The sequence below is a fragment of the Phocoena phocoena genome, chromosome 15, assembly GCF_963924675.1.
Source record: "Phocoena phocoena chromosome 15, mPhoPho1.1, whole genome shotgun sequence".
Taxonomy (NCBI): domain Eukaryota; kingdom Metazoa; phylum Chordata; class Mammalia; order Artiodactyla; family Phocoenidae; genus Phocoena; species Phocoena phocoena.
Genome location: NC_089233.1, coordinates 43,216,555 through 43,236,492, shown reverse-complemented (window position 1 = coordinate 43,236,492; position 19,938 = coordinate 43,216,555). Strand labels below are relative to the sequence as shown.

The window sequence follows — 19,938 nt, the reverse complement described above, 5'->3', positions numbered from 1 at the left end:
CGTGGTCGCCTTAGCCACGCCCGCTGTCTCCAAGCACCTCCTTCTCCGGAGCTAGGCGCCCTGGCCGGGGAGGGTGTGGCTCGCTCTCCTTGCGCTCGTGTTTTTTGGGGAAGGCCACGCCCTAGGCAGCCCCTCCCAAAACCCTCTGGGTGGCGGGCACCTCCTCCCGCAGCCCTGCAGGTCCTGGGCGCTACATCCCCACCTCTCATTGCAAGCCTTCCTCGCCCAGTCTCCTCTTCCCAGAGCTCCGCAATCCAGCCTTTTCCTTGAAATAGGTGGTAACAACACATTGATGAAGGAAAAGAAAGAGGACCGGAGATTAAGGAGGGCTGCGGGTTAAGCCCCTTGTAGGGCTGCACGCGTGCGGCGGGTCCTGTCGCCGTGCTGACAGAGATGCTGTCCTCCCGGGAGCCTGCGCTGCTGGCCCCGCCCGAGGACCTCCCAGCCGGGGCCGAGTTTACTCATCCCCGCGAGGTGATCCCGGGCGCGAGGGCGGGCGCAGGGCGTCCGGAGAACCCAGTAATCCGAGAATGCAGCATCAGCCCTTCCCACCAGGCACTTCCTTCCTTTTCCCGAACGTCCAGGGAGGGGGGCCGCGCACTTATAAACTCGGGCCCTGGCCCGCCAGCCTGTCAGAGGCTGCCTCGCCGGGGCTGCGCGACGCAGCCGGACGCGCCTAGTCCGGGACCGACGCGAACGGCTGTCGCCGGCGGCGCCCTGCGCCTCTCAGCCCCGGCCGGGCCCCTGCGCGCGGCGTGCGGACACTATGCTCCGCGTCCTGCTCCTCGGCGTGTTGGCCCCCGCCGGCCTGGGGCTCCCGGCGCCCCCGGAGCCGCAGCCCCTCGGCAGCCAGTGCGTCGAGCACGACTGCTTCGCGCTCTTCCGGGGTCCCGCGACTTTCCTGGCCGCCAGCCGGGTCTGCGAGCAGCTGCGGGGCCACCTGATGACCGTGCGCTCCTCGGTTGCAGCGGATGTCATCTCCCTGCTACTGAGTGGCGACGGCGGCGATGGCCCGCGGCTCTGGATCGGCCTGCAGCTCCCGCCCGGCTGCGGCGACCCGGGGCACCACGAGCCCTTGCGCGGCTTCCAGTGGGTTACGGGCGACAACCGCACCAGCTACAGCAGGTGGGCGCGGCATCACGACGACGGGACGCCCCTCTGCGGTCCGCTGTGCGTCGCCGTCTCGGCGGCCGGGGCTCTGGCACCGGGAGAGCCGGCCTGGGAGGAGCTGCAGTGCGGCGCGGAGGCCGACGGCTTCCTCTGCGAGTTCAACTTCGCCGCCTCCTGCCGGCCGCTGGTTGTGGAGCCCGGCGCCGCGGCGGCCGCCGGCGTCTCCGTCACCTACAGCACCCCGTTCGGGGCCCGCGGCGCGGACTTCCAAGCGCTGCCGCTGGGCAGCTCGGCCGCCGTGATGCCCCTCGGGGTGAAGCTGGAGTGCGCGGTGCCGCCCGCTGAGGCCGAGGCGCGCTGGGGCCGGGAGGCGCCGGGCGCCTGGGCCTGCAGCGTGGAGGGCGGCGGCTGCGAGCACGCGTGCAACGAGAGCGCCGGGGCGTCGAGCTGCCTCTGCCCCGCCGACGCCGCCCTGCAGGCGGACGGGCGCTCCTGTGCGGTGCCGGCCGAGCACCCGTGCCACCAACTCTGCGAGCACTTCTGCGTCCCCGGCTTCCCCGACGCGCCCACCAACTACACGTGCATGTGCGCGACGGGCTACCGGCTGGCTGCGGACCAGCACCGGTGTGAGGACGTGGATGACTGCACGCAGGTGCCCAGTCCTTGCCCGCAGAGCTGTGTCAACACGAAGGGCGGCTTCCAGTGCCACTGCTTCCCCGGCTTCGACCTGGTGGACGGCGAGTGCGTGGAGTCTGTGGACCCGTGCTTCGGCACCAACTGCGAGTACCAGTGCCAGCCCACGGGCAGAACTGACTACCTCTGCATCTGCGCCGAGGGCTTCGCGCCCATCCCCCACGCCCCGCACAGGTGCCAGATGTTCTGCAACCAGACCTCGTGCCCGGCCGACTGCGACCCCAACAACCTGGCGATCTGCCGGTGCCCCGAGGGCTACATCCTGGACGAGGGCTCCGTGTGCACGGACATCAACGAGTGCGACAACGGCTACTGCTCTGGCGAGTGCCACAACCTCCCCGGCACCTACGAGTGCATCTGCGGGCCCGACACGGCCCCCTTCGGCCAGGCTGGCACCGACTGTGACCCCACCAAGGAGGACGGCGGCTCTGGGGCGCTCCCGGGCAGCCCGACTCCCGGCGCCACCCCTCCACCCTCGCCCCCGCCCGCGGGGCCTCTGCATTCAGGCGTGCTCGTCGGCATCTCCATCGCGAGCCTGTCTCTGGTCGTGGCGCTTTTGGCGCTCCTCTGCCACCTGCGCAAGAAGCAAGGCACCTCGCGGGCGGAGCTGGAGTACAAGTGCGGGGTCCCCTCCAAGGAGGTGGTACTGCAGCACGTGAAGACCGAGCGGACGCCTCAGAAACTCTGAGGGACCTCCCTCCCTGGCCCAGGTGTTGGGTGGCCTTTTCCTCCCTCCTGGGCCTCATTGCTCCTCCCCTCTCCAGCCTTTCTCTCCCACTACCCCAAAGCACCTTGGCTGGCGTCAGAACTGGAGAAGACGCTCGCTCCCCTTCTTTCGCTGCTTCTACACTTGGCTATGGGGGCGGGGGACGGGGGCGCGTTGGAAGAAGTATGGCCCCAGCCATTTCTATGATGTCATCGGACAAGTGGGCAGAGTTGGCAGTTTTACAGTGACAAGATTGCGAAGTGTCCGATGCCCTCACCGAGGGGCACAGGAGGGGTGAGTGTTCTTGGTTGGCGGCCTTGGGGCAGACTTCATCCCAGTGGACTAAGTGGAGTGTAATTGAGTCATAGACAATGACCAAGATATTTATTTTTTAAGTATTTTTTATTCTTTGGCTTCTTTCCCTTACCCTTGTGTTTCCGGCACCCACTCTGTATCTCTCCCTCCTTTCTCCCTTCCCCTCTCTCCCCTTCCCTGTCTATATATTTATGTGCTCCCACTTGTCACGGGGCCCTTATACTATCTTTTCCAGCCCTCTCGCATTTATGAAGCCAAGCGGCATTTCAGCCCTTTCATTTCTCCCAATTTACCCCTCCCAGGAACTCGGCCAACCCACCTGAGCCACCCTACCTGTATTGGACCCTACTTCTGCCCTTAGCTGTCTGCCTGGGCAGAACTGTTATGTGAAACAGAAACAAAAACACTAGAAATAAGAATGCTTGGGGGGCTTCCCTGGTGGCGCAGTGGTTGAGAGTCCGCCTGCCGATGCAGGGGACACGGGTTCGTGCCCCGGTCCGGGAAGATCCCACATGCCGTGGAGCGGCTGGGCCCGTGAGCCATGGCCACTGAGCCGTCGCGTCCGGAGCCTGTGGTCCGCAACAGGAGAGGCCACAACAGTGAGAGGCCCGCGTACCACCAAAAAAAAAAAAAAAAAAAAAAAAAAGAATGCTTGGGAATTTGTTCTTTCAGCAGATTTGCTAATTTGTCCTGAAATTTCAGGCTTCCACAGCAATATCGAGGTTAAGATGCGAAGGGCATTTGTTAGACTAATGTTGCTGGACTATCACAGGAATTCAACGCAAGGAGATTTTCATTTTTATTTTTAAACAATGAACCTCCATTTTATTGTTGTTGTTGTTTGGATTTGGACTGAAAAGTAGTCACTGTTGTTAAGCTTCTTATGCAGTGTCTTTTCCCGTTATTATTATTCCTATTATTATTATTATGAGTTCTTTTTGACAATGTTGAAAATGTTCACATGGTTGCTCTAAACTGAGAGAAGATGGAAGCACCTCCCGGGAGACAGTGTAAGAAAGTTTTGAGCTGCAGGATTCATGCCAATGACCATTTGGACTCTCACCGTTCTTGTCATTTGTAGGCCCCAATAAAACCAGCTCTACTGGTTTCTTGAATTTGGGAGCTTGGGGATGCAGCCTGGAGCGTGGCCAGTTAGGGCCTCACCTTGATCAGGCCCTCGAGAAGTTCTCCCAGTTCGGAGGGGCCTTCTAAGCCCAGCCATTTGGAACGTGGTCCAGGGACAAGAGGCTGGAGCTGCCCCTGCCAGCTGGTTAGAAATGCAGACACTCAGGCTCCATCCCACCTACTGCACGAGAATCTGTATTTTAATGAGACCAGCAGGGGGTATATTTGAGGAGAGCTGTTGCAGACAGCTTCCAACATTCTGGAATAGATTAACTATGGATGAGTAATAAGTAGCAGGCCAAGTCAGGCCCTATATTCTCAAGAAACTGAGGAATTTTCCTTTTATAGCTTTGCTTTCTGGTAGAAGAGCCTAGGTACACACCTTTAGACATTGCCACACAGGGTGTTTGGTTCAAGTAAGCTAGGAATGAAATGCTTCATGCTTCTGTGTATGGAAAAAAGCATATCATGTAAATGTATCTTGTGTAATGCAAAGGTTTTCCTCTACCATTTTGTAAACTCAGCACATTTGTACATAGTTATTTATTTATTGGAGATAAACTAGAACACAGGCAAAACTCCTGCTTATGACATCACAAGTGGAAAATAAACAAATAACAGTGCTCCTGGGTTTTGTGTCTGTTCACCTCTCTCCCCCAGCCCCCTCATTTTATGTTATTAAACGAGGCTCATGGACAATGTGGATGCCGAGAGGAGGCTTTAAAGGCTGCGCCCCCACCCCATCACTAGCTCCGTCTGCTCCAGGCTCCATCTCTGACTTTCAAAGACCTTTCCAGTGGAGATTGTTTTCACTGTAGAAGGACTTCATGTTATGTCTGTATGCACAAATATTTATTTTTTCCTTCTGTAACCATAACAACTTCATACACAGGACTTACGCCTAAGTGTTTTAAAATATATTATAGGATTATTTGTTGGGACGAGTTAAACAGTCCTTCTTGGGGCATCTCTTAGAATCTTGGCTGTGTGTCCCTCTGTGAATGGTTTGGCATTATCTGCTCTCAGAGATATGCAAACAAAAGTCAGTCTGTGGCTCAGAGACCAAGGTCTCATGCAGTATTAAATCATCCTCATTTCTCTTGGAGATAGGAAACACTGTCTTTTTAAATACACACATTTCCTGGGCCCCCTTTCCTGGGATGGTGAAACTGGCTGAATTTTATATGCAGTGTTCTGAAAGTTTTCAGAAAGCAAAAGTTGGAAGAAAATTGAATTCAGTCAAATATCCAAATATTTTTATACATTTGGATCATGCCGAATTTCTCAGTTTTAATCTGAGTAGTTGCTGTCGTGAAGATGCAGTTGGAGATGTCAACGTCCATCCTGGATGAAGGAGACGGCTTTGGGGTGTGTGTGGAGTGGGTGATAGGCGAGGGGTGCCTTCCCGAGACGGCCAGTGCAGCAGTGTTGCCCTCAGGACTCGGAAGGCTAGCAGAAAACCAGATTCAATAAGAGGTATGTGTGAAGGAAGAACTCGATGAGTGGGAGAAAAGCAGGTGCGGATAAATCATGCTGGGGGTTGAGAGGGGAGAGTGATACCTTACCAATCATCCTCACCACCTACCCTTCCACTTTTCAAAAGGGTCTGCTCCCAGGAGCAGTCAAAATGACTGTCAGGGTCTCATTGCTTTAGGATGTCTTCTTCCAAAGAAGAGATCCTTTCTCAAGAACACAAGAAAACCAAAACACGCTTTCAAGACTCAGAGGCAAGAACCCTTACTGGGGCAAACCTGGGTGGCCCTTGTGAAATGGGCCGCGGGCCCTGCCTTCTATTCACATCGTTGTCATCCAGGTTTCCCAGTCTCAGCAGTGGTGTGCGGTGTGTGCTCGCTGATGGCGTTCCAGGGTTCATGGGGCCTGGGGAAGAAGGCCAGGGTGGATGAGTCAGAATTTGATTTTATGACTCAAATGACTTTTTTGCCCTCAGACCGAACCGCTTGGATCAGTTCAGCAAATATTTGTTGAGCATGTGCTCTGTCACTGGTGGGTGACAGGCATGGTGACAAACCCCTGCCTTGAGAAGCTCGAGCTCTGGTGGGGGAGACAGACATACAACAAACAATTCCTGCCCCCCACCCCCACAAACTGGAATCGCCTCTGAAACAGTGGTAGGAGCCGGGGGGAGGAGAGCACAGCACGACAGGGCTGGAGAGCCTGCTGGGCCAGCTGACAATTCTGGATGTGAAGGAGAAGCAGGGGTCGGTCAAACACAGAGCTGAGGGCAGAGCAGTCCGGGTGGAAGGCACAGCACGTGCAAAGGCCCTGTGCTGGGAAGAGCCTTGGCAGAGGGTGTGGAATGAGGTGAGCAAGGAGGAGGGGGTCCAGGATGAGGCTGCAGATGTGGGATGCAGAGAGAAGAGTGGAGGGGGGGACCATAGGTCAGCTTAGAGATGTCGAATTCTATCCTCGGTGCAAGTGGAGGAGTTTCATAAGAATGCGCTTGTGCTCCATTTACTCACGGAAATCATTTGAGAAGGTAACACCTACTTCTAGACTTATTCACGTGTCCCCACGGCAACACTTGCACAGTTTGCATTGTAAGAATCCAGCAGGGCCAACAAAGAGTGTGGGTGCCATGCACCCCAGATCTGAATCCCAGCCTGACGTGGGTGGTCACGTGGCCATGGGCACCACACAACCCCTAAGACTGGGAGTACCCCGGTGGCCTAGTGGTTAGGATTCGGTGCTTTCACTGGCATGGACCGGGTTCAATTCCTGGTTGGGGAACTGAAATCCCACAAGCTGTACATTGCAGCCAAAAAAAAAAAAGAAAAAAGAAACAAACCCTAAGGCTGTAAACAGGATGCCGGCCCGGCCCCCTCTGGGGTTTCCATGAGGATTAGGTGAAGGGAACTGGCCCAGGTCTGGCACACAGCAGGTGCTCTATAAACGGGGCATGCGCGACAATGAACTGGTGGGTGTGTAAGTGGATAAAGCAAAAGGACATGTTGGGATCTGGAGTGTCTTGAGGGCAAGTTCAAGGTTTCCAGAAAGTGGAAAGCGTTCTTTCCAGGCATGGTGTGGTCAGGTGGAAGGGCTGCTGTCCCACCTGGGCACGTGTCCTGGTGGGGTCTCAGGCATCAGGCAGAGCCGCAGGAGGGGAGGCTCGCACAGCGGAGATGCAGCCCCTCCTCAGCTGTAAAATCCATTTCAAAGACCCATTCTCCCTGCTTACAGGCCCATCAAAGTCTGGCAGAGCAGAGTCCCCTCTACTGTGCTCCTAGGTAGGCCACAGAGGAGGAGTGACCACAGCCCGAAGCGCCCTCCAGCTCCAGCTGCCACTTGGGGCCCCAAGTCTAGTCACACCAAAGAGGAACATGCCAAAGAGGAAAGAAACTTCAGTTCAAAACAAGGGACTGGCCCTGTGTCCACAACTGTCCCGGTGGGACTCTGGGCCAGTGCCTGGCCTCGCCCGCCGTCTGTCCACCACAGAGGGCACTGCAGGGGGCCGTGGGCCTGGGCACCCAGCCCCCCGGGGAGTCACAGGCCCCTGGACTGTAAAACCCGCCCTTTTTAGCAAAGAGTTCTCTGAGTCCTGAAGAGCACACATTCGTGGAACTACTGCCATCATCAGTATATAGAATATGTTCATGACACCAGAAAGTTCCTTCCTGTCCTTCCCCCTCTACTGATGCTGGAGTTGTCTACACAGCGGGCCAGATAAAGCCTTTTTCCGCCCTGATGCTCGCTTTGCCCTTAGGATCTCCCTGAACCAAGGACCCTGTGTTTTCATGTTTGAGTCACAAAGACAAGATTTTCCAAGGAATGACCAGACAGACAGCTTCTCTTCCGTTTCAGCAAACAGGTTTTAACAAAACGCAGCTCACATGTCTCCCAAGACCCTGCTCATTCACCCCGCGTTCGGGCCCGGGTTGACCGAAATCCTGGCAGCCCACCCGAGTGTGTAAAGACACACAAAGCAAGATGGGAAGCCTGCACATCACGCATTTCAGGGAGGAGGGGCACCTTGAGGCACGCAGTAGGAAGTCAGGAAATGCCGCTGCCCACGGGATCCCAAGGGCCCCCCCTGCACGGCCACAGTCCCTCCTGAGGCTCCTGGGCGTGACCTTCTCATGTGGACTGGGCAGGCGGCAGAAGACCCCCAAGCTCACAGTGGTCGTGTGTCGAATGGGGGTTAATCATTATGTCATCTCTTCGAGGAAAACCGAGGTTACGAAGAAGATAGGAAAACATGTTTCCGTGGTTGTCGTGACTCGGTGGGGGGCACCCGAGCACATCTGAAAACATCCCTGACCTTCTCGGCATTTCTTTGGAAAATAATACAGGCTACGCCCGACTCTGTCTGTCTGTCTTGTTCAGAATGTGTGCCCGGGTTCAGCGCTATCTCTTTTTTGTTTTGAGAGAGCCCTTCTTCCTTTTTTTGGTCAGCAGGCTCAGAGGTAGGCAAACAACAGATTTCCTCTCACAAGAGAAACGAAATATTGTTTTAACATCAGATTCTAACAGAATCAAAATCCTCTTCAGCCTGTTTTGAAAGTGTGATTGCGAAAGACAGAAGGACCCTGGGGATGGTTAGTTCAGTCACGACCGCTGGAAATGGTGGAAACAAAATGGGGCAGCAGAAGCAGCAGGGTTTCGGGGATCCAGTGGAAAAAAACCCCAAGATTCCAAACTGGGGTCCGTGGTGATGACGCCCCCCACCCCAGGCCAGACATGTCCCCCGACTGCACCTGAAATAACGTTCTCCTGAGCAAGACATCCACGAGCTGTACCATCCTGGGAAGCCCCTCTCCTGCATACTCGACTTAGGGCAGGGTTTCCCTGTCCTCCTGGAATCTTCTCCTGTCCTCACCTGGAGGCCGGCCCCAGCTGATCGCTCTGGGCTATTGGACTCAAGCAAACCTTCCCTCGGCCACCCAGTGAGGAAGAGGAAGAGGAAGACGGGGCTTGCCTCAGTCTCCTGTACCCTCCCCCCTTCCTTCTGCCTCCCCCCTTAATTCCTTTCGATTTCCTTGAGCCCATGGACCCCTACTCCCGCAGCCGTGCCGGAGATCCGCAACCCCCGACCCTGCACTCTCGTATTGGACAGATGGTTCGTTGTTCAATTCGTCTTGAAATGGTGATCGAAACCGGAAGCACCACTTTTGGCCCTTCTCTGCCAGCACCGACTCCCCCCTTTCTTCAAGCTTCTTCGCCCTTGTCCTAAGAGGTAGGACTTGGGGAATCCCACGGGAACAGGAGGAGAAAGGGAAGCCGGAGGGCACAGGGCAAGGCCCCCTCTCTGTGGTTTGTCTGCATCTTCAGAGCGAGGGAATCAGCCTCGATCAACGGGGCTGAGACGATGCAGCAGGAGCCCAGCAGCCGGCCGTCCAGGCCGCGACGGACAGATGGGTCTGGGTCCTGAGGAAGAGCTGGCTCTGCGGGGCTGCGGGGGAGCTCTGAGCCCCGGCGGGGAGGGGCAGCCACGCTGAGGAGGCAGCAACCTGCCCGGCACTTGCTCAAGCCCTGGGTTGTGGTTTGTGGGGGGTGGTTTCTGGAGCCAGGCTGCTGCTTCAAATCCAGGCGATCAGGAGGGCAGAGCTCCCTGCGTGGGGATGTGGGGAGACGGTGTGCTGGGGTGGCCTGCCTGCATCTGGGGAGCAGCGTCCCCAGTTCTCTCCCCTTCGGGTCCTCCCCGTGCTGCCCCCTCAGCGCACGGGTCACGGCCACCGAGAGGGAAGGACACGGTCCTGGAGCCAGTCCCCAGCTTGACTGAGGTGGCAGTTAAACGAGGGTAACCTCATACACGTCAAAATGCACAGAACTGTACACCGAAAAAGAGTGACTTTTACCACGTATAAATTATACTCCCATAAAAATAGATTAGAGAGAAATCACAGCCTCCTCGGAATGGCTAAAGAAAGCTGGATGCAAAAACATACAGAAACCAACCAAGCACAACCCCCCTCCCCCAAAAACACCCCTAGCACCTTGCACGCACCACCCTGTCCTCCTGTGCCGCTGTGCCGCTGTCTGAGCGGTGAGCCTCCTGCACCTGCCCTGCACACCTGGGCTGGATGCTCTTGCTTTGTCCTTTCTCCTGGGGCCACACAGCATCCCTGCGGCTGCGCTGGGCTGGTGAGCAGTGACCTGCCCCTGGTCTGTATGTCCCCAAATCTGTTTCCTCACCCGGCGCACTGTCCACACCTCGCCAGGTGCCGGGTGGGGCTCACGGTGTCCTCATAACGGGAAGCCTCGGGTCTTACTTTGGTGGTCAGCGCTCCTTTTCTAGGCAACATGGTTGATGATCTGGGACTTCCTCAATATTGGTTCCCTCATTTTCAAAAGAGCCCCTCCCTGTTAGACACTATACCAATCCAGCCATAGGACCAGGAACCCTGCCTTCTTGCTGAAAACATTAGAAGGATGAGAACACGATCCTCCTGCCAATCTCCCCCTGAAAAGTGGAGGGCACATGCGCCCCGGCTTCACGGGACTTGGAGTCATCCATGGGTTTCTTGACCAGGTGGACCTGCACCTCTCATCGTTACCACCGTCCCACGGCCGGGTCCTAAGTCCTCAATGGGGCCTATGAGGTCCTCATCTGCTGATGCCTCCCACTGACCGGGCACCGCTGGCCTCTGTTCCAGTTACCCTGGGCACTCTCAGTGCCTCCCTTCCTGGCTGCTGGCACACACCATCCCCTCTGCTTCGGCCCTTCTGCCCACCCTTCTCATCCTGGTTTCTCCCACACAACTCATGGAGGACGTCGCCCCCCTCAGCCTTCCTGGGGTGGATGCCCTGCACAAGGTCGCCTCACAGAGACCAGATCACTTCCCCAATGGTTCTTATTTTGGCTTAGAAGCGCACTCTCATTCCTGTGCTGATCTGATTAATGCCCGTGGTTGCCACTAACCAACCTCCAGTCTCCTCGAGGGCAGAGCGCTGTCCACGGAGGCCCCAGCCCCGCCCTGCCTTTACAGAAGCGGCAGGGGGTGTGCAGTCTGTATGCCTCTGCCCCCTTCCCCTGCCCCCTGTACTCGCCTCCCCAGAGCAGGGCATCGGGGTGTGGTGCCCACTGACCGGGTGCAACAGGACAGGCCTCCGCATTCTGACATTTGTGCTGAAGGAATCTGAGGTTATCCCATTATCTCCTTAAGAAGAGGGAAGACGCGGAATGGGGACGCTTCTTGGCAGACCGCCTGACGGGGAGAACAGCTTCGATGTGCAGATTTGCAGGAATTTTCCCAGCCACTGCTCAGGCTGCCAAGTTCGATTTCTGAGGTAGCACAGCCAACACAGACCTCTCTTGTTGTTTTTCCCTTTGATATCAGCGTTGGCACCTAAGGCGTGCTAGGTAGGATGTTTTTATGGTGAAGTGAAGCCAAGAATTTAAAGATAAATGTGCAAATTGCATTCATGTTTGCAGAAAACACAGTGCTGACAAACTCGGCAAGAACTCCGATGAGTGATCACCTGTCACGTGCAAATACCATCTTCCTGATTGTCTGGAAAAATGAAACACCTGGCTGGTCACTGAACAGTACATTAAAGGCGATTTTAAAAGGTAAAGCCAGCTCACTGCTGGAGGGTACCTGGAGGCTGTTTCTACCTGGATAAAGATGTTTTCATTCCTCCCTGATGATCGAGGAAGGATACGGTGGAAACTGGTATTCTTGCATTGGTCAGAAACGCAGAAGTCTTATTTCCTTTTCCGTTAGTGTGTTGATCTGTTTGTTTTTATAGCCACAAACAGAGAAACAACCACTGTGTGCTTGAAATACAGTGGATTTCAACTCAAAAAACAAAAGTTTTCATTCCTGATGCAGCCAAAGGCTGTGCTCCCCTAGTCTCGGTAAACGGAGCAGAACCGAGGTCAAAGGCTGTCTGCACAGCTGATGCCCCAGGCCAGCAAAATGTGCTAGTGTCTTCAGACCTCGAGGGAGGGTTTTATGCAGCCGTTACAAAGGCCCCCCGTTGCTACAGCTGGCAGTACCTCGCCTCTAGCGCATCCCCGACCAATGATCGGCATGTTTTGCGGGCTATAGAGTTGTTAAGCCCCAGGAGTCGAGAAGGTCCTGCAGCTGAAAAGGAGGACGGCCAGCAAGACTCTCCCTGCTCCACCGCAATGATTTATGACTCCAAGGTCAAAGGCAGTGTCAGTGCTCGCTTTTAACAAGTTATGGAGAGAGCAGTCTGCACAGAAGAATGCTGCCGTCCCCTCCCACCACCGCAGCACCTTGCTCCAGCGTTCCTGAGAAAAGAGAGCCACAGCTGGAAAGAACTCGAAACTCACAGTCTCCCTTTGTGCGTGTTTCAGGTGGGAAACTGAGGCTCAGCGAGGTTACAGCACTCCCCACGGGGCTGGCTGGTGCGGAGCTCCCCTGCCTCCACGGACTTTTCTTTCCATCACCTGATGCTGCCTTGCCTTCAACCATCACCAACTAAGTTGAAAACGTTGCATTTTTAAGTACTCAGCAGAGCAGGAGTGCTGTCAGGACTCTGGGTCGGTGCCCCGTCTTGCCCGTCAGAGAGTGTGCCCAGTGTGAGTCACTGTGGGCGATCCGAGAGAGGACCCCACGCCCTACCCAGGCCGTGGCAGAGGCCCGGCAGCGCATTCAGACCACTGCCTGTGCTGTGAACCCCTCACCTCGCTGCCATCGGCCTGCGTGGTTCACACAGGTCAGTTCAACCGCATCTATCAAGTGGCCGCCCTGCAAGGCACCGCCAGGCACTGGGGAACAAGGAAACAGTTCACTTTCAAAGGCTGTCAAGAGGTTACGGTTACAGGAGGCCCAGCACCGACTGCCTCCAGATGCCCAGGGTAACTCTAGTGTGTACTGCCAGGGCGGCGGGGGGTCTGGTGGTGCCTGCGTGAGTGTGTTTGTGTGCGCATGTGTACGTGTGCATGTGGGTTCAAGGGGCTCCGTGTCTTAGGAGTTTCCAGTCCACAGCCATGTCTCCAGTCTGTAGTGCAGACTTGGCTACACATTTTCTCTCTGAGACAGATGGGGACCACCCAGTGCAGACCCGGAACATCTGCATATCCACCTCGCCCCCAGCCTACACACCACACTGATCGCCACTGATCACCGCTTCCAGGTCACGTGCAGGAGTAAGTGCCCGATGGTAAGGCTGTTTCTTTTTTCATTCATGAAGGGAGAAGCTGGCATCCACAGCCTCGTGGACAGAACCATCAGGTTCATCCTCTAAGAGTCACCGTGTGCTGGCTAGGGAAGGGCCTCTCGATTTTAGAGGCAGAACTCTGAGGGCCTGGGTTCAGTCCCTTGCCGGGTCACATGACACCGGATGCAGGACCCGAACTTGGCTCTCCTGCCCATTCCTGGAACATCAGGGGTCTGCTCACATCCCTGAAGCCTGGCTTTGGCCCGATCGCTTCAGGGAAGGGCCTTGTTCCCTTTGCCCCGGCTCTCAGGGAGGAGCCCTGGCCCATGGTGGAAGCGGGGCATCCCCTCTGGGCCCTGCCTCAGCCTTCTTTAGCTCCCTAGCAGCCCCCTGTGCCCACCTTGGAGCCTGCAGGCTGCCGGAGGAGACATGAGTCTGGCAGGTCCCGGACCAGGTCAGGCCCAGGATGTTTTTTCTCTTGAAGCCTCCTTGCCAGGAAGCCGTGAGCTCCACAAGCCTGACCCTCGGGTGAGCGGAGGGGCCTCTCCTCAGAGGCCCTGTTTCCCGCCCGCCCCAGTATCTTCCTCTCACCGTCAGGACCCCCGAGCCAAAGCCAGGAGTGTCCTTGGCTGAGCTGAGCCGGGGCCCCCATGGCGCTCCCTGTACACAGAACAGCCCGCTTGCCGTCCAGCCTCCCACAGAAGCCCTACCCGCATCTCCGCAGCCCCCGCCTCCACTTTTGGCAGGAAGCAGGATCAAAGCTCCTCTTAGGCCAGTTTTGTCCTTTGGGGAAAGATAATTTATCCTTGCGTGAACATCGGGCAGAAACTTATGGCCTTTTACTGTGTTCAGCCTATGTTTGTTTATTATCTACATCTGGCTGATGTTATCCCAAATACAGACCTTTTTTTAATAGCGGTGATAGAGCTGCTTCCTCCATTCAAACTCCGGGCTGATTTCCTCTGCCTTCTCTAGGCTTCTTTCGCCTTCCCTAGCTCCCCTCCCACCCGGAGGGAGGGGGCAAGCAATCCCATCATTGGAGCTAGATGAGATTTATCCTCTCTGCTTTTTTATTATGGACCCGGTTTCACACCTCGTAATAAACCCCACTCCAGGTCTCTCTAAACCTTTTCTACTCACAAAAAGCCTGCTACCGTCCCAGGACAACCAGGGTGACACTTGTGATTGCAAGCAGGCACTGGGCCGGGGGGTGGTCAGGGGGTGACAGAGTCTGGGCCCGAGGCTGTCACACACAAATCTCTCTGCACAAGGGCCCCGGAACAGCAGCAAAGGGAAAGCACTGGGAGGCATCTCCCTTCCTCCCCCTCTTTCCAAACACGCTGTGTCCCCACCACAGGCAGAGAGAGAGTCTGCGCAGAGCAGGGGTGCTGGGTCCCTCCACCCTCTGGACAGTCCTCTCCCAGGCAGAGCTACTGGAACAAGTCACATGCAGGGGGCCACTGCTCCCTGGCATCCTCCCTTCTCCCCCCCCTCAAAACACAGCCAGAGTTTCAGGAATGATTCACATCCTAGATTAGGTCTCAGAGGGTCCTACCCCCATGGAAGCATCCTTCTGAAAGCCAGTATCCTGGGGAGAGGGGAAGCCTGAGGGGCTCTGATGCTCTTGGGGGTGCACGAAGACTGCGGGAAGCAGGTGCCTGTGGAGGAAGGTCGTGGTTCTCAGGGGAGCATGCAGCACGGGCGGTCTGCTGGGCTGTAGATGGTGCATCTCAGAAGGTGGTGGTCCTGGTGAGGGGGACCGGCTTGCAGCTGGGTTCTGGTTGCCTGGGCTCCTGCTGGCAGGGGAGTGGGGGGCATGAGACTCCTGCGTCCCCTCCGCTCTTGAGGGCGGTGGTACAGTAGTCCAGTGGCTCTTGGTCTGCACCGCCAGAGGCATCCAGGAGACAGCAGCGCAGGCAGAGAACCCGCTGGAAGGACCTGCGGAAGTTGTCACAGAGGAAGCCGTAGAGGATGGGGTTGGCGCAGCTGTTGGCGTGGCTGAGGATGAGGGACACGTGGTGGACGGGGGCGTCCAGGCCTGTCACAGAGAGGTTCAGCAGCTGCACCGCGTGGAAAGGCAGCCAGCAGAGCACGAAGACGGCCGCCACCGTCAGCACCAGCCACGTGATCTTCTTCTCGGAGTGCTTCCGCTGCTGCCGGCCGGCCGGCAGCGCCAGTGCCCACATCTTGCCCACGATGAGCACGTAGCACAGGCCGACGGCCAGGACGGGCAGCAGGAAGCCCAGCAGGAAAGTGCAGACCACGCTGGGTGCGGCCAGTGCAGGTCGCAGGCCACGGCCCTGCCGCCGCGAGCCGGCCTGGTGCTGGCGAAGGCGGCAATGGTCTGGGTGACCAGCGAGGACGACAGCCACACACCCGCTGACCAGTCTGGCCACGCCGGGCCGGCGGCAGGTGGCAGCGCGCAGCGGGCGCACCCCAGCCAGGTAGCGGTCCACGCTGAGCACGGCCAGGCAGAAGACGCTGGGGAATGAGTTGAGGCCGTCCACGCTAAGCACCGTGCGGCACAGCGCCGGGCCAAAGGGCCAGTGGTGCAGGGCGGCCGACGAGGCCACGAAGGGCACGCTCAGCATGAAGAGCTCATCGGCCACAGCCAGGTTCAGTAGGTAGATGTTGGTGGCCGTCTTCATCTTGGCGTGGCAGAGGATCACGAAGATGACCAGGGCGTTGCCCACCACGCACACCAACGCGGAGACGCACTGGATGGCTACCGTGCCCGCCGCCCCCTCCGTCCCGGGGGTGCCGCTGGCGTTGGTCGCCGGGGGGCCAGGCCGTCTCGAGTCTTTCCTCGCCCCCGGGAGGTGGCGTCGGGGGAGCGCTCATCCCGGGATGGGGGAGGCTGGGAAGGCGGTGGCGGCGGCGCGGCGGAGCGGGCATCGACGGCGCTGCGCCCCGGAGACCGGCGGGGATTCGGGGCAGACGGGCGCCTTTCCCTGCTCCGCCCAAAGCTGGGCGCTCCCGCCCACCCGCGCCCAGCCCTGCCCCACGCAGACCCCGGCTTCTCCGGCTCTTTGCCACCTTCTCCCCTGCTCTGCTCTCCGGCACCCGCAGCCGCGGGGGCAGGGTGGCCTGGAGTCCTCCGTTTGGATCCTGAGGCCCCCGGGATGGCGGGGACTCACCTGTGCGCACAGAGCCAATTGCGCTGACATCCTCCCATCTCCAACCCCGCCCCTGTCCCGTTCATCCTCTGAAGACTCGCAGGGTCTGTCCCGCCTGAAACTCTTTTTATGGGCAGAGCCCGAGGCTCCTGCTGGCGTCGTGGGGAGTTCCACGTCTGCCCGGGCCCCCATCGCTCCCTCCCCGCAACCCGCGCAGCCGCGGATCCCGCGACCTTTTCCATTGGATTTAGGTGGGGCTGGGGGTTGAGGTGGGAAATGGACACGCGGAAGCAGAGATGCCACAGGAGAAGGCCAGCCTCTGACCCAGGTGCTCCGTGCGCGGGCCGGCACGAACGGAGGCGGAGAGCGCCAGACCCAGACCCCAGGAAACCTCCGCCCCGCGACTCGGCTTCCCCGGAGGCGGGGTCTGCACCGGGATATCTGAAATGTGCCTGGGAGGGGTGGTCATGAAGGGTCGCGGTTCCTCCCTGGGTCTCCTTCTCCTCCTAAACTCTGGAGAATGCGAGTTCACACCCCCAGGCTGGACCATCCCGTGCTGGACACCCACCAAGCAGCCCCCAGTCCCAGCCGTCTCTGCTAGTCGGCACAGGGTAGAGCAGAGTTCCTGAAGTGGGGGTTTGCCCTGGAAAATTGTGGGGTGCTGGCCCTTGGGAGCCCCGCCTCTGTGGGCGGTGGCCTCCTTGAGCCCCAGATCAGTCCTGAAAGCCTCTGGTACATCAGGAAGGGGCTCCCAGATGAAACTGAAATCCGGCGTATTGGAGGCCTCGAGCAGGAGGCCTCTATTTGCACAAATAGTGTCCCCAGATTCCGTGTTTAGAGAGGAATCAGAGAGGCAGCTGAGACGCGGGCCACCCCACAGCAGTGACTTCCCCAGTGGGTGGGCACACGGGTGTGAGCCTTTCTCCTGCAGTGGACTTGGGGGGCAGGGACACGGGCCCCCAGGCAAGATGGGCTTGTCCTGAGATTGACACCCTCCTGTGCCGTCCCATTTCCCTACCTCAGTCTCTGGTCCCGTCGCATGTTGAACCCCAGGCCCAGGCTGGGAGCAGGGTGCCTTAGCTTTGAAAAATTACTAAAATGAGGAAAAAAAGTTGAGTTGATACCAAGTGCCACTGTCCTTGACACAGCGTCATCATAATGACAAAGCCTCACAGACTTGAAGAACGAGAGGTGGGGAAATCCAGGGTCAATGCGGAGGTTTGTCCTCAAAGTTAGGAAAACGCCACACGGCTGACTTGCCAGGGGTTTGGTTCAGCTGGTGGTGTGTGAGGGGGAGGCAAGTTTGGAACAGAGGTGGTTTTGAAGGCAGGGTAGATTAAGGTGACTGCCTTGGTCGGAATCCCCGCTCCACTGCCTCCCTGCTGTGTGACCCTGGGCAAGTTACTCAACCTCTCTGTAAAGCAGCATCAGTCTTGGCGCTATGACACGTGGGCTGTCATGTGGGCTAAATAAGACGACACATGGGAAGCAGTTACAACAGTGTTTGGCACCCATAAGCACTATATGTGATCAGTATTATTAACACCCCCAACCAGGGAGCTTGGTAGTTCAGAGCTCCTGGGTGCGTGTGTGTTTGCCCCGAGCACGCTGACTTAGGCAGTGGATCCCCTTCATCAGTGCAGGTGAGCTGGGAGGGGCAGGCGTCGCTCCTGGGACACAGGAGCTGAGAGGCTGGGTGCAGACCCCTCTGAGGCTGACCGTGGAAGCGGAGGTCCCACCCCCACTGCAGCCTGGGACATGGTGGGGGGCGTGTCTGACATAGCCTTGGCTTGGAGGAACTCGTTCCCAGAGAGCCAGGCACCCACTGCAGTGTGGAAACTTGACCCCTGGCTGTCCACTGGCACCCCGTGGGAGCCCGGGCCTGTCCCGCACACTCTGAGTTACTTGGTCTAGAGGTGGCCCTGGTATCTGAATGTTTTGAAGGTTCTCCAGATAATTCTAAAATGCACTGATGGAACTTTTAATTGAATGACATTACAGAGAGGCAGGCAGCCAGGGGCCACGGTGTGTGGAATTCACTGTGCCCTCAGGAGGGCTACAGGGAGAGTCTGGGAGGAACATCCGGAAAACCAATCGGAGGCCTCTCTGCTCAGGGGGGCAGCCTGGTGGCCCCCGGGGCGGGAAGTGGCTGTGCCCGCTGTGCCTCCAGACCTGTCTTCTCCCCATGGCACTAAAGGTATGCCTAAAGGGGACCAGCCTCTACATTTCTCCACCGGGAGAGAACACCCAGGGCCACGGTCTCACTGAGTAAAAGGGGTGGGAGTGAAGGCCATTCATATGATGTTTCCAGCTCACCTGTCCCTTCCTTGTAGGATATAAATGTGGGACCTATTTTGGGTCTGTTGATTAAATGTCCAGCATCAGGCCCAGTGCTCTGCTGTACATTGTCACAAGCCACGCAGAGCTGGACCCTGGCTGGGTCTCAGGGACCTTCTCCTCCAGGTGGTGGAAGGGCTGCCCTGGGTCCAGCCAGTCCCAGCTGCCGGAGCCCTGGTGGGAGTTCCGGGCTGAGTGATGAGGGAGGGGGTGGAGCTGGGGCCTCTCAGCCCCTCCTCAAGTCGGAAGGGACAGGAACGCCTCCTTTGTTGCACATGGGACTATCTCTTCTGTTTTCACAAGCCGGAAGTGCTCTTCAGGCACCTGGACGGCTGCACCTGGCCCGCAGGTCTCGGGAGAAGCTTCTACTCAGAGGCCTCAACAAGGAGGGGCTTGGCGCTCGGCAGCGTGAGGACAGTGGTCCTGAGAGCTTCTGTCACGGCTACTAGAAAATCATCTGAAGTGCCCTCAATGTGGCTTTGACTACTTCTGCGCCGAACGTGTTAAAGGCATGACCAGGCTGAGCTCACGGCTTTGTCAGGAGTGATTTACATAATCGCCCTTCTTCAGATGCCCCTCTGAGCTCCGGTGACATCCAGACAGTGTGCTGACAACAGCCCACTCTGCCCCAAAGACCCAGCTGTCGCATTAAATACAGGGGTCCCTCTAAGAATTTATGAACAAAAGGTCAGCACGACAAAGGCACAGGTCTGGGTTGGGGACCTGTCTGCAGTGTCCAGGTGTCAGACGCTGCTGTCAGCCTCTGGGGCGAGGAAGTTGAGGGCTGTTCTCTTCTTTGGGGGTTGTTTTCAGACTGTCTCAGCGTCTTGGCCTCACGGCTCTGCGTGCAGAAGAGAACGGGCTGGGGCACAGAAAACATGGATTTAATTTCAGACCCTCTGCTTACGAGGGTGTGGGCTTGGGTAGCACCCCGAGCAGCGCTTCTCCAAGTGCGGCCCCGCATCCTCGTCCTGCTGAATCGGAGCACGGAGAGTGGGGACCAGCCCTCCAGGGGCTCTGGGGACACAAGGGTGTGGCCCTCTGAGCCTCCATCTCGTCCGGCCCACCTCCCAGGGCTGTGAACCAGTGTCGGGAAAGATAATTGGACGTGGAGGCTCTGAAATCTCTGCACCAGCGCAGGTCACACGGGCAGCTGAGCGCTTGAAATGTGAAGATGAGCTGTGGCTGTGAAACACACCCCGATCTCAAAGACTTAAGATGAACGGAAGAGGGTGAAATATCTCACTGTATGTTTTATATCGGTTATGTGTGGGAGTGATAATATTTTGGATAAAGAGGTAAAAGACAGTGTATTATGAAATGAATTTTAGTTCTTTCATTTTCCTTTATCTCTGTAGCTGTTGGAACACTTCGATTTCCCTGGGGCATCACGTTGTATTTCTAGAGCACCAGAGCCTGCAGACCTCCACGATGCCTCCAGCAAGGCTG

General features: G+C 57.5%; 2 protein-coding genes across 2 annotated transcripts; one reads left to right on the top strand and one right to left on the bottom strand.

The window, feature by feature from the left end:
• Positions 1-766: 766 nt before the first annotated feature.
• THBD (thrombomodulin) lies at positions 767-2,491 on the top strand. The gene has a single exon (XM_065893401.1). The coding sequence runs from the start codon at positions 767-769 to the stop codon at positions 2,489-2,491; it is 1,725 nt and encodes a 574-aa protein (XP_065749473.1).
• A 12,275-nt stretch (positions 2,492-14,766) lies between these two features.
• On the bottom strand, positions 14,767-15,877 carry SSTR4 (somatostatin receptor 4). The gene is given in 4 exon segments (XM_065893153.1): positions 14,767-15,293; positions 15,296-15,414; positions 15,416-15,819; positions 15,821-15,877. Coding segments are annotated over 4 exon segments (1,107 nt in total).
• Positions 15,878-19,938: the final 4,061 nt, after the last annotated feature.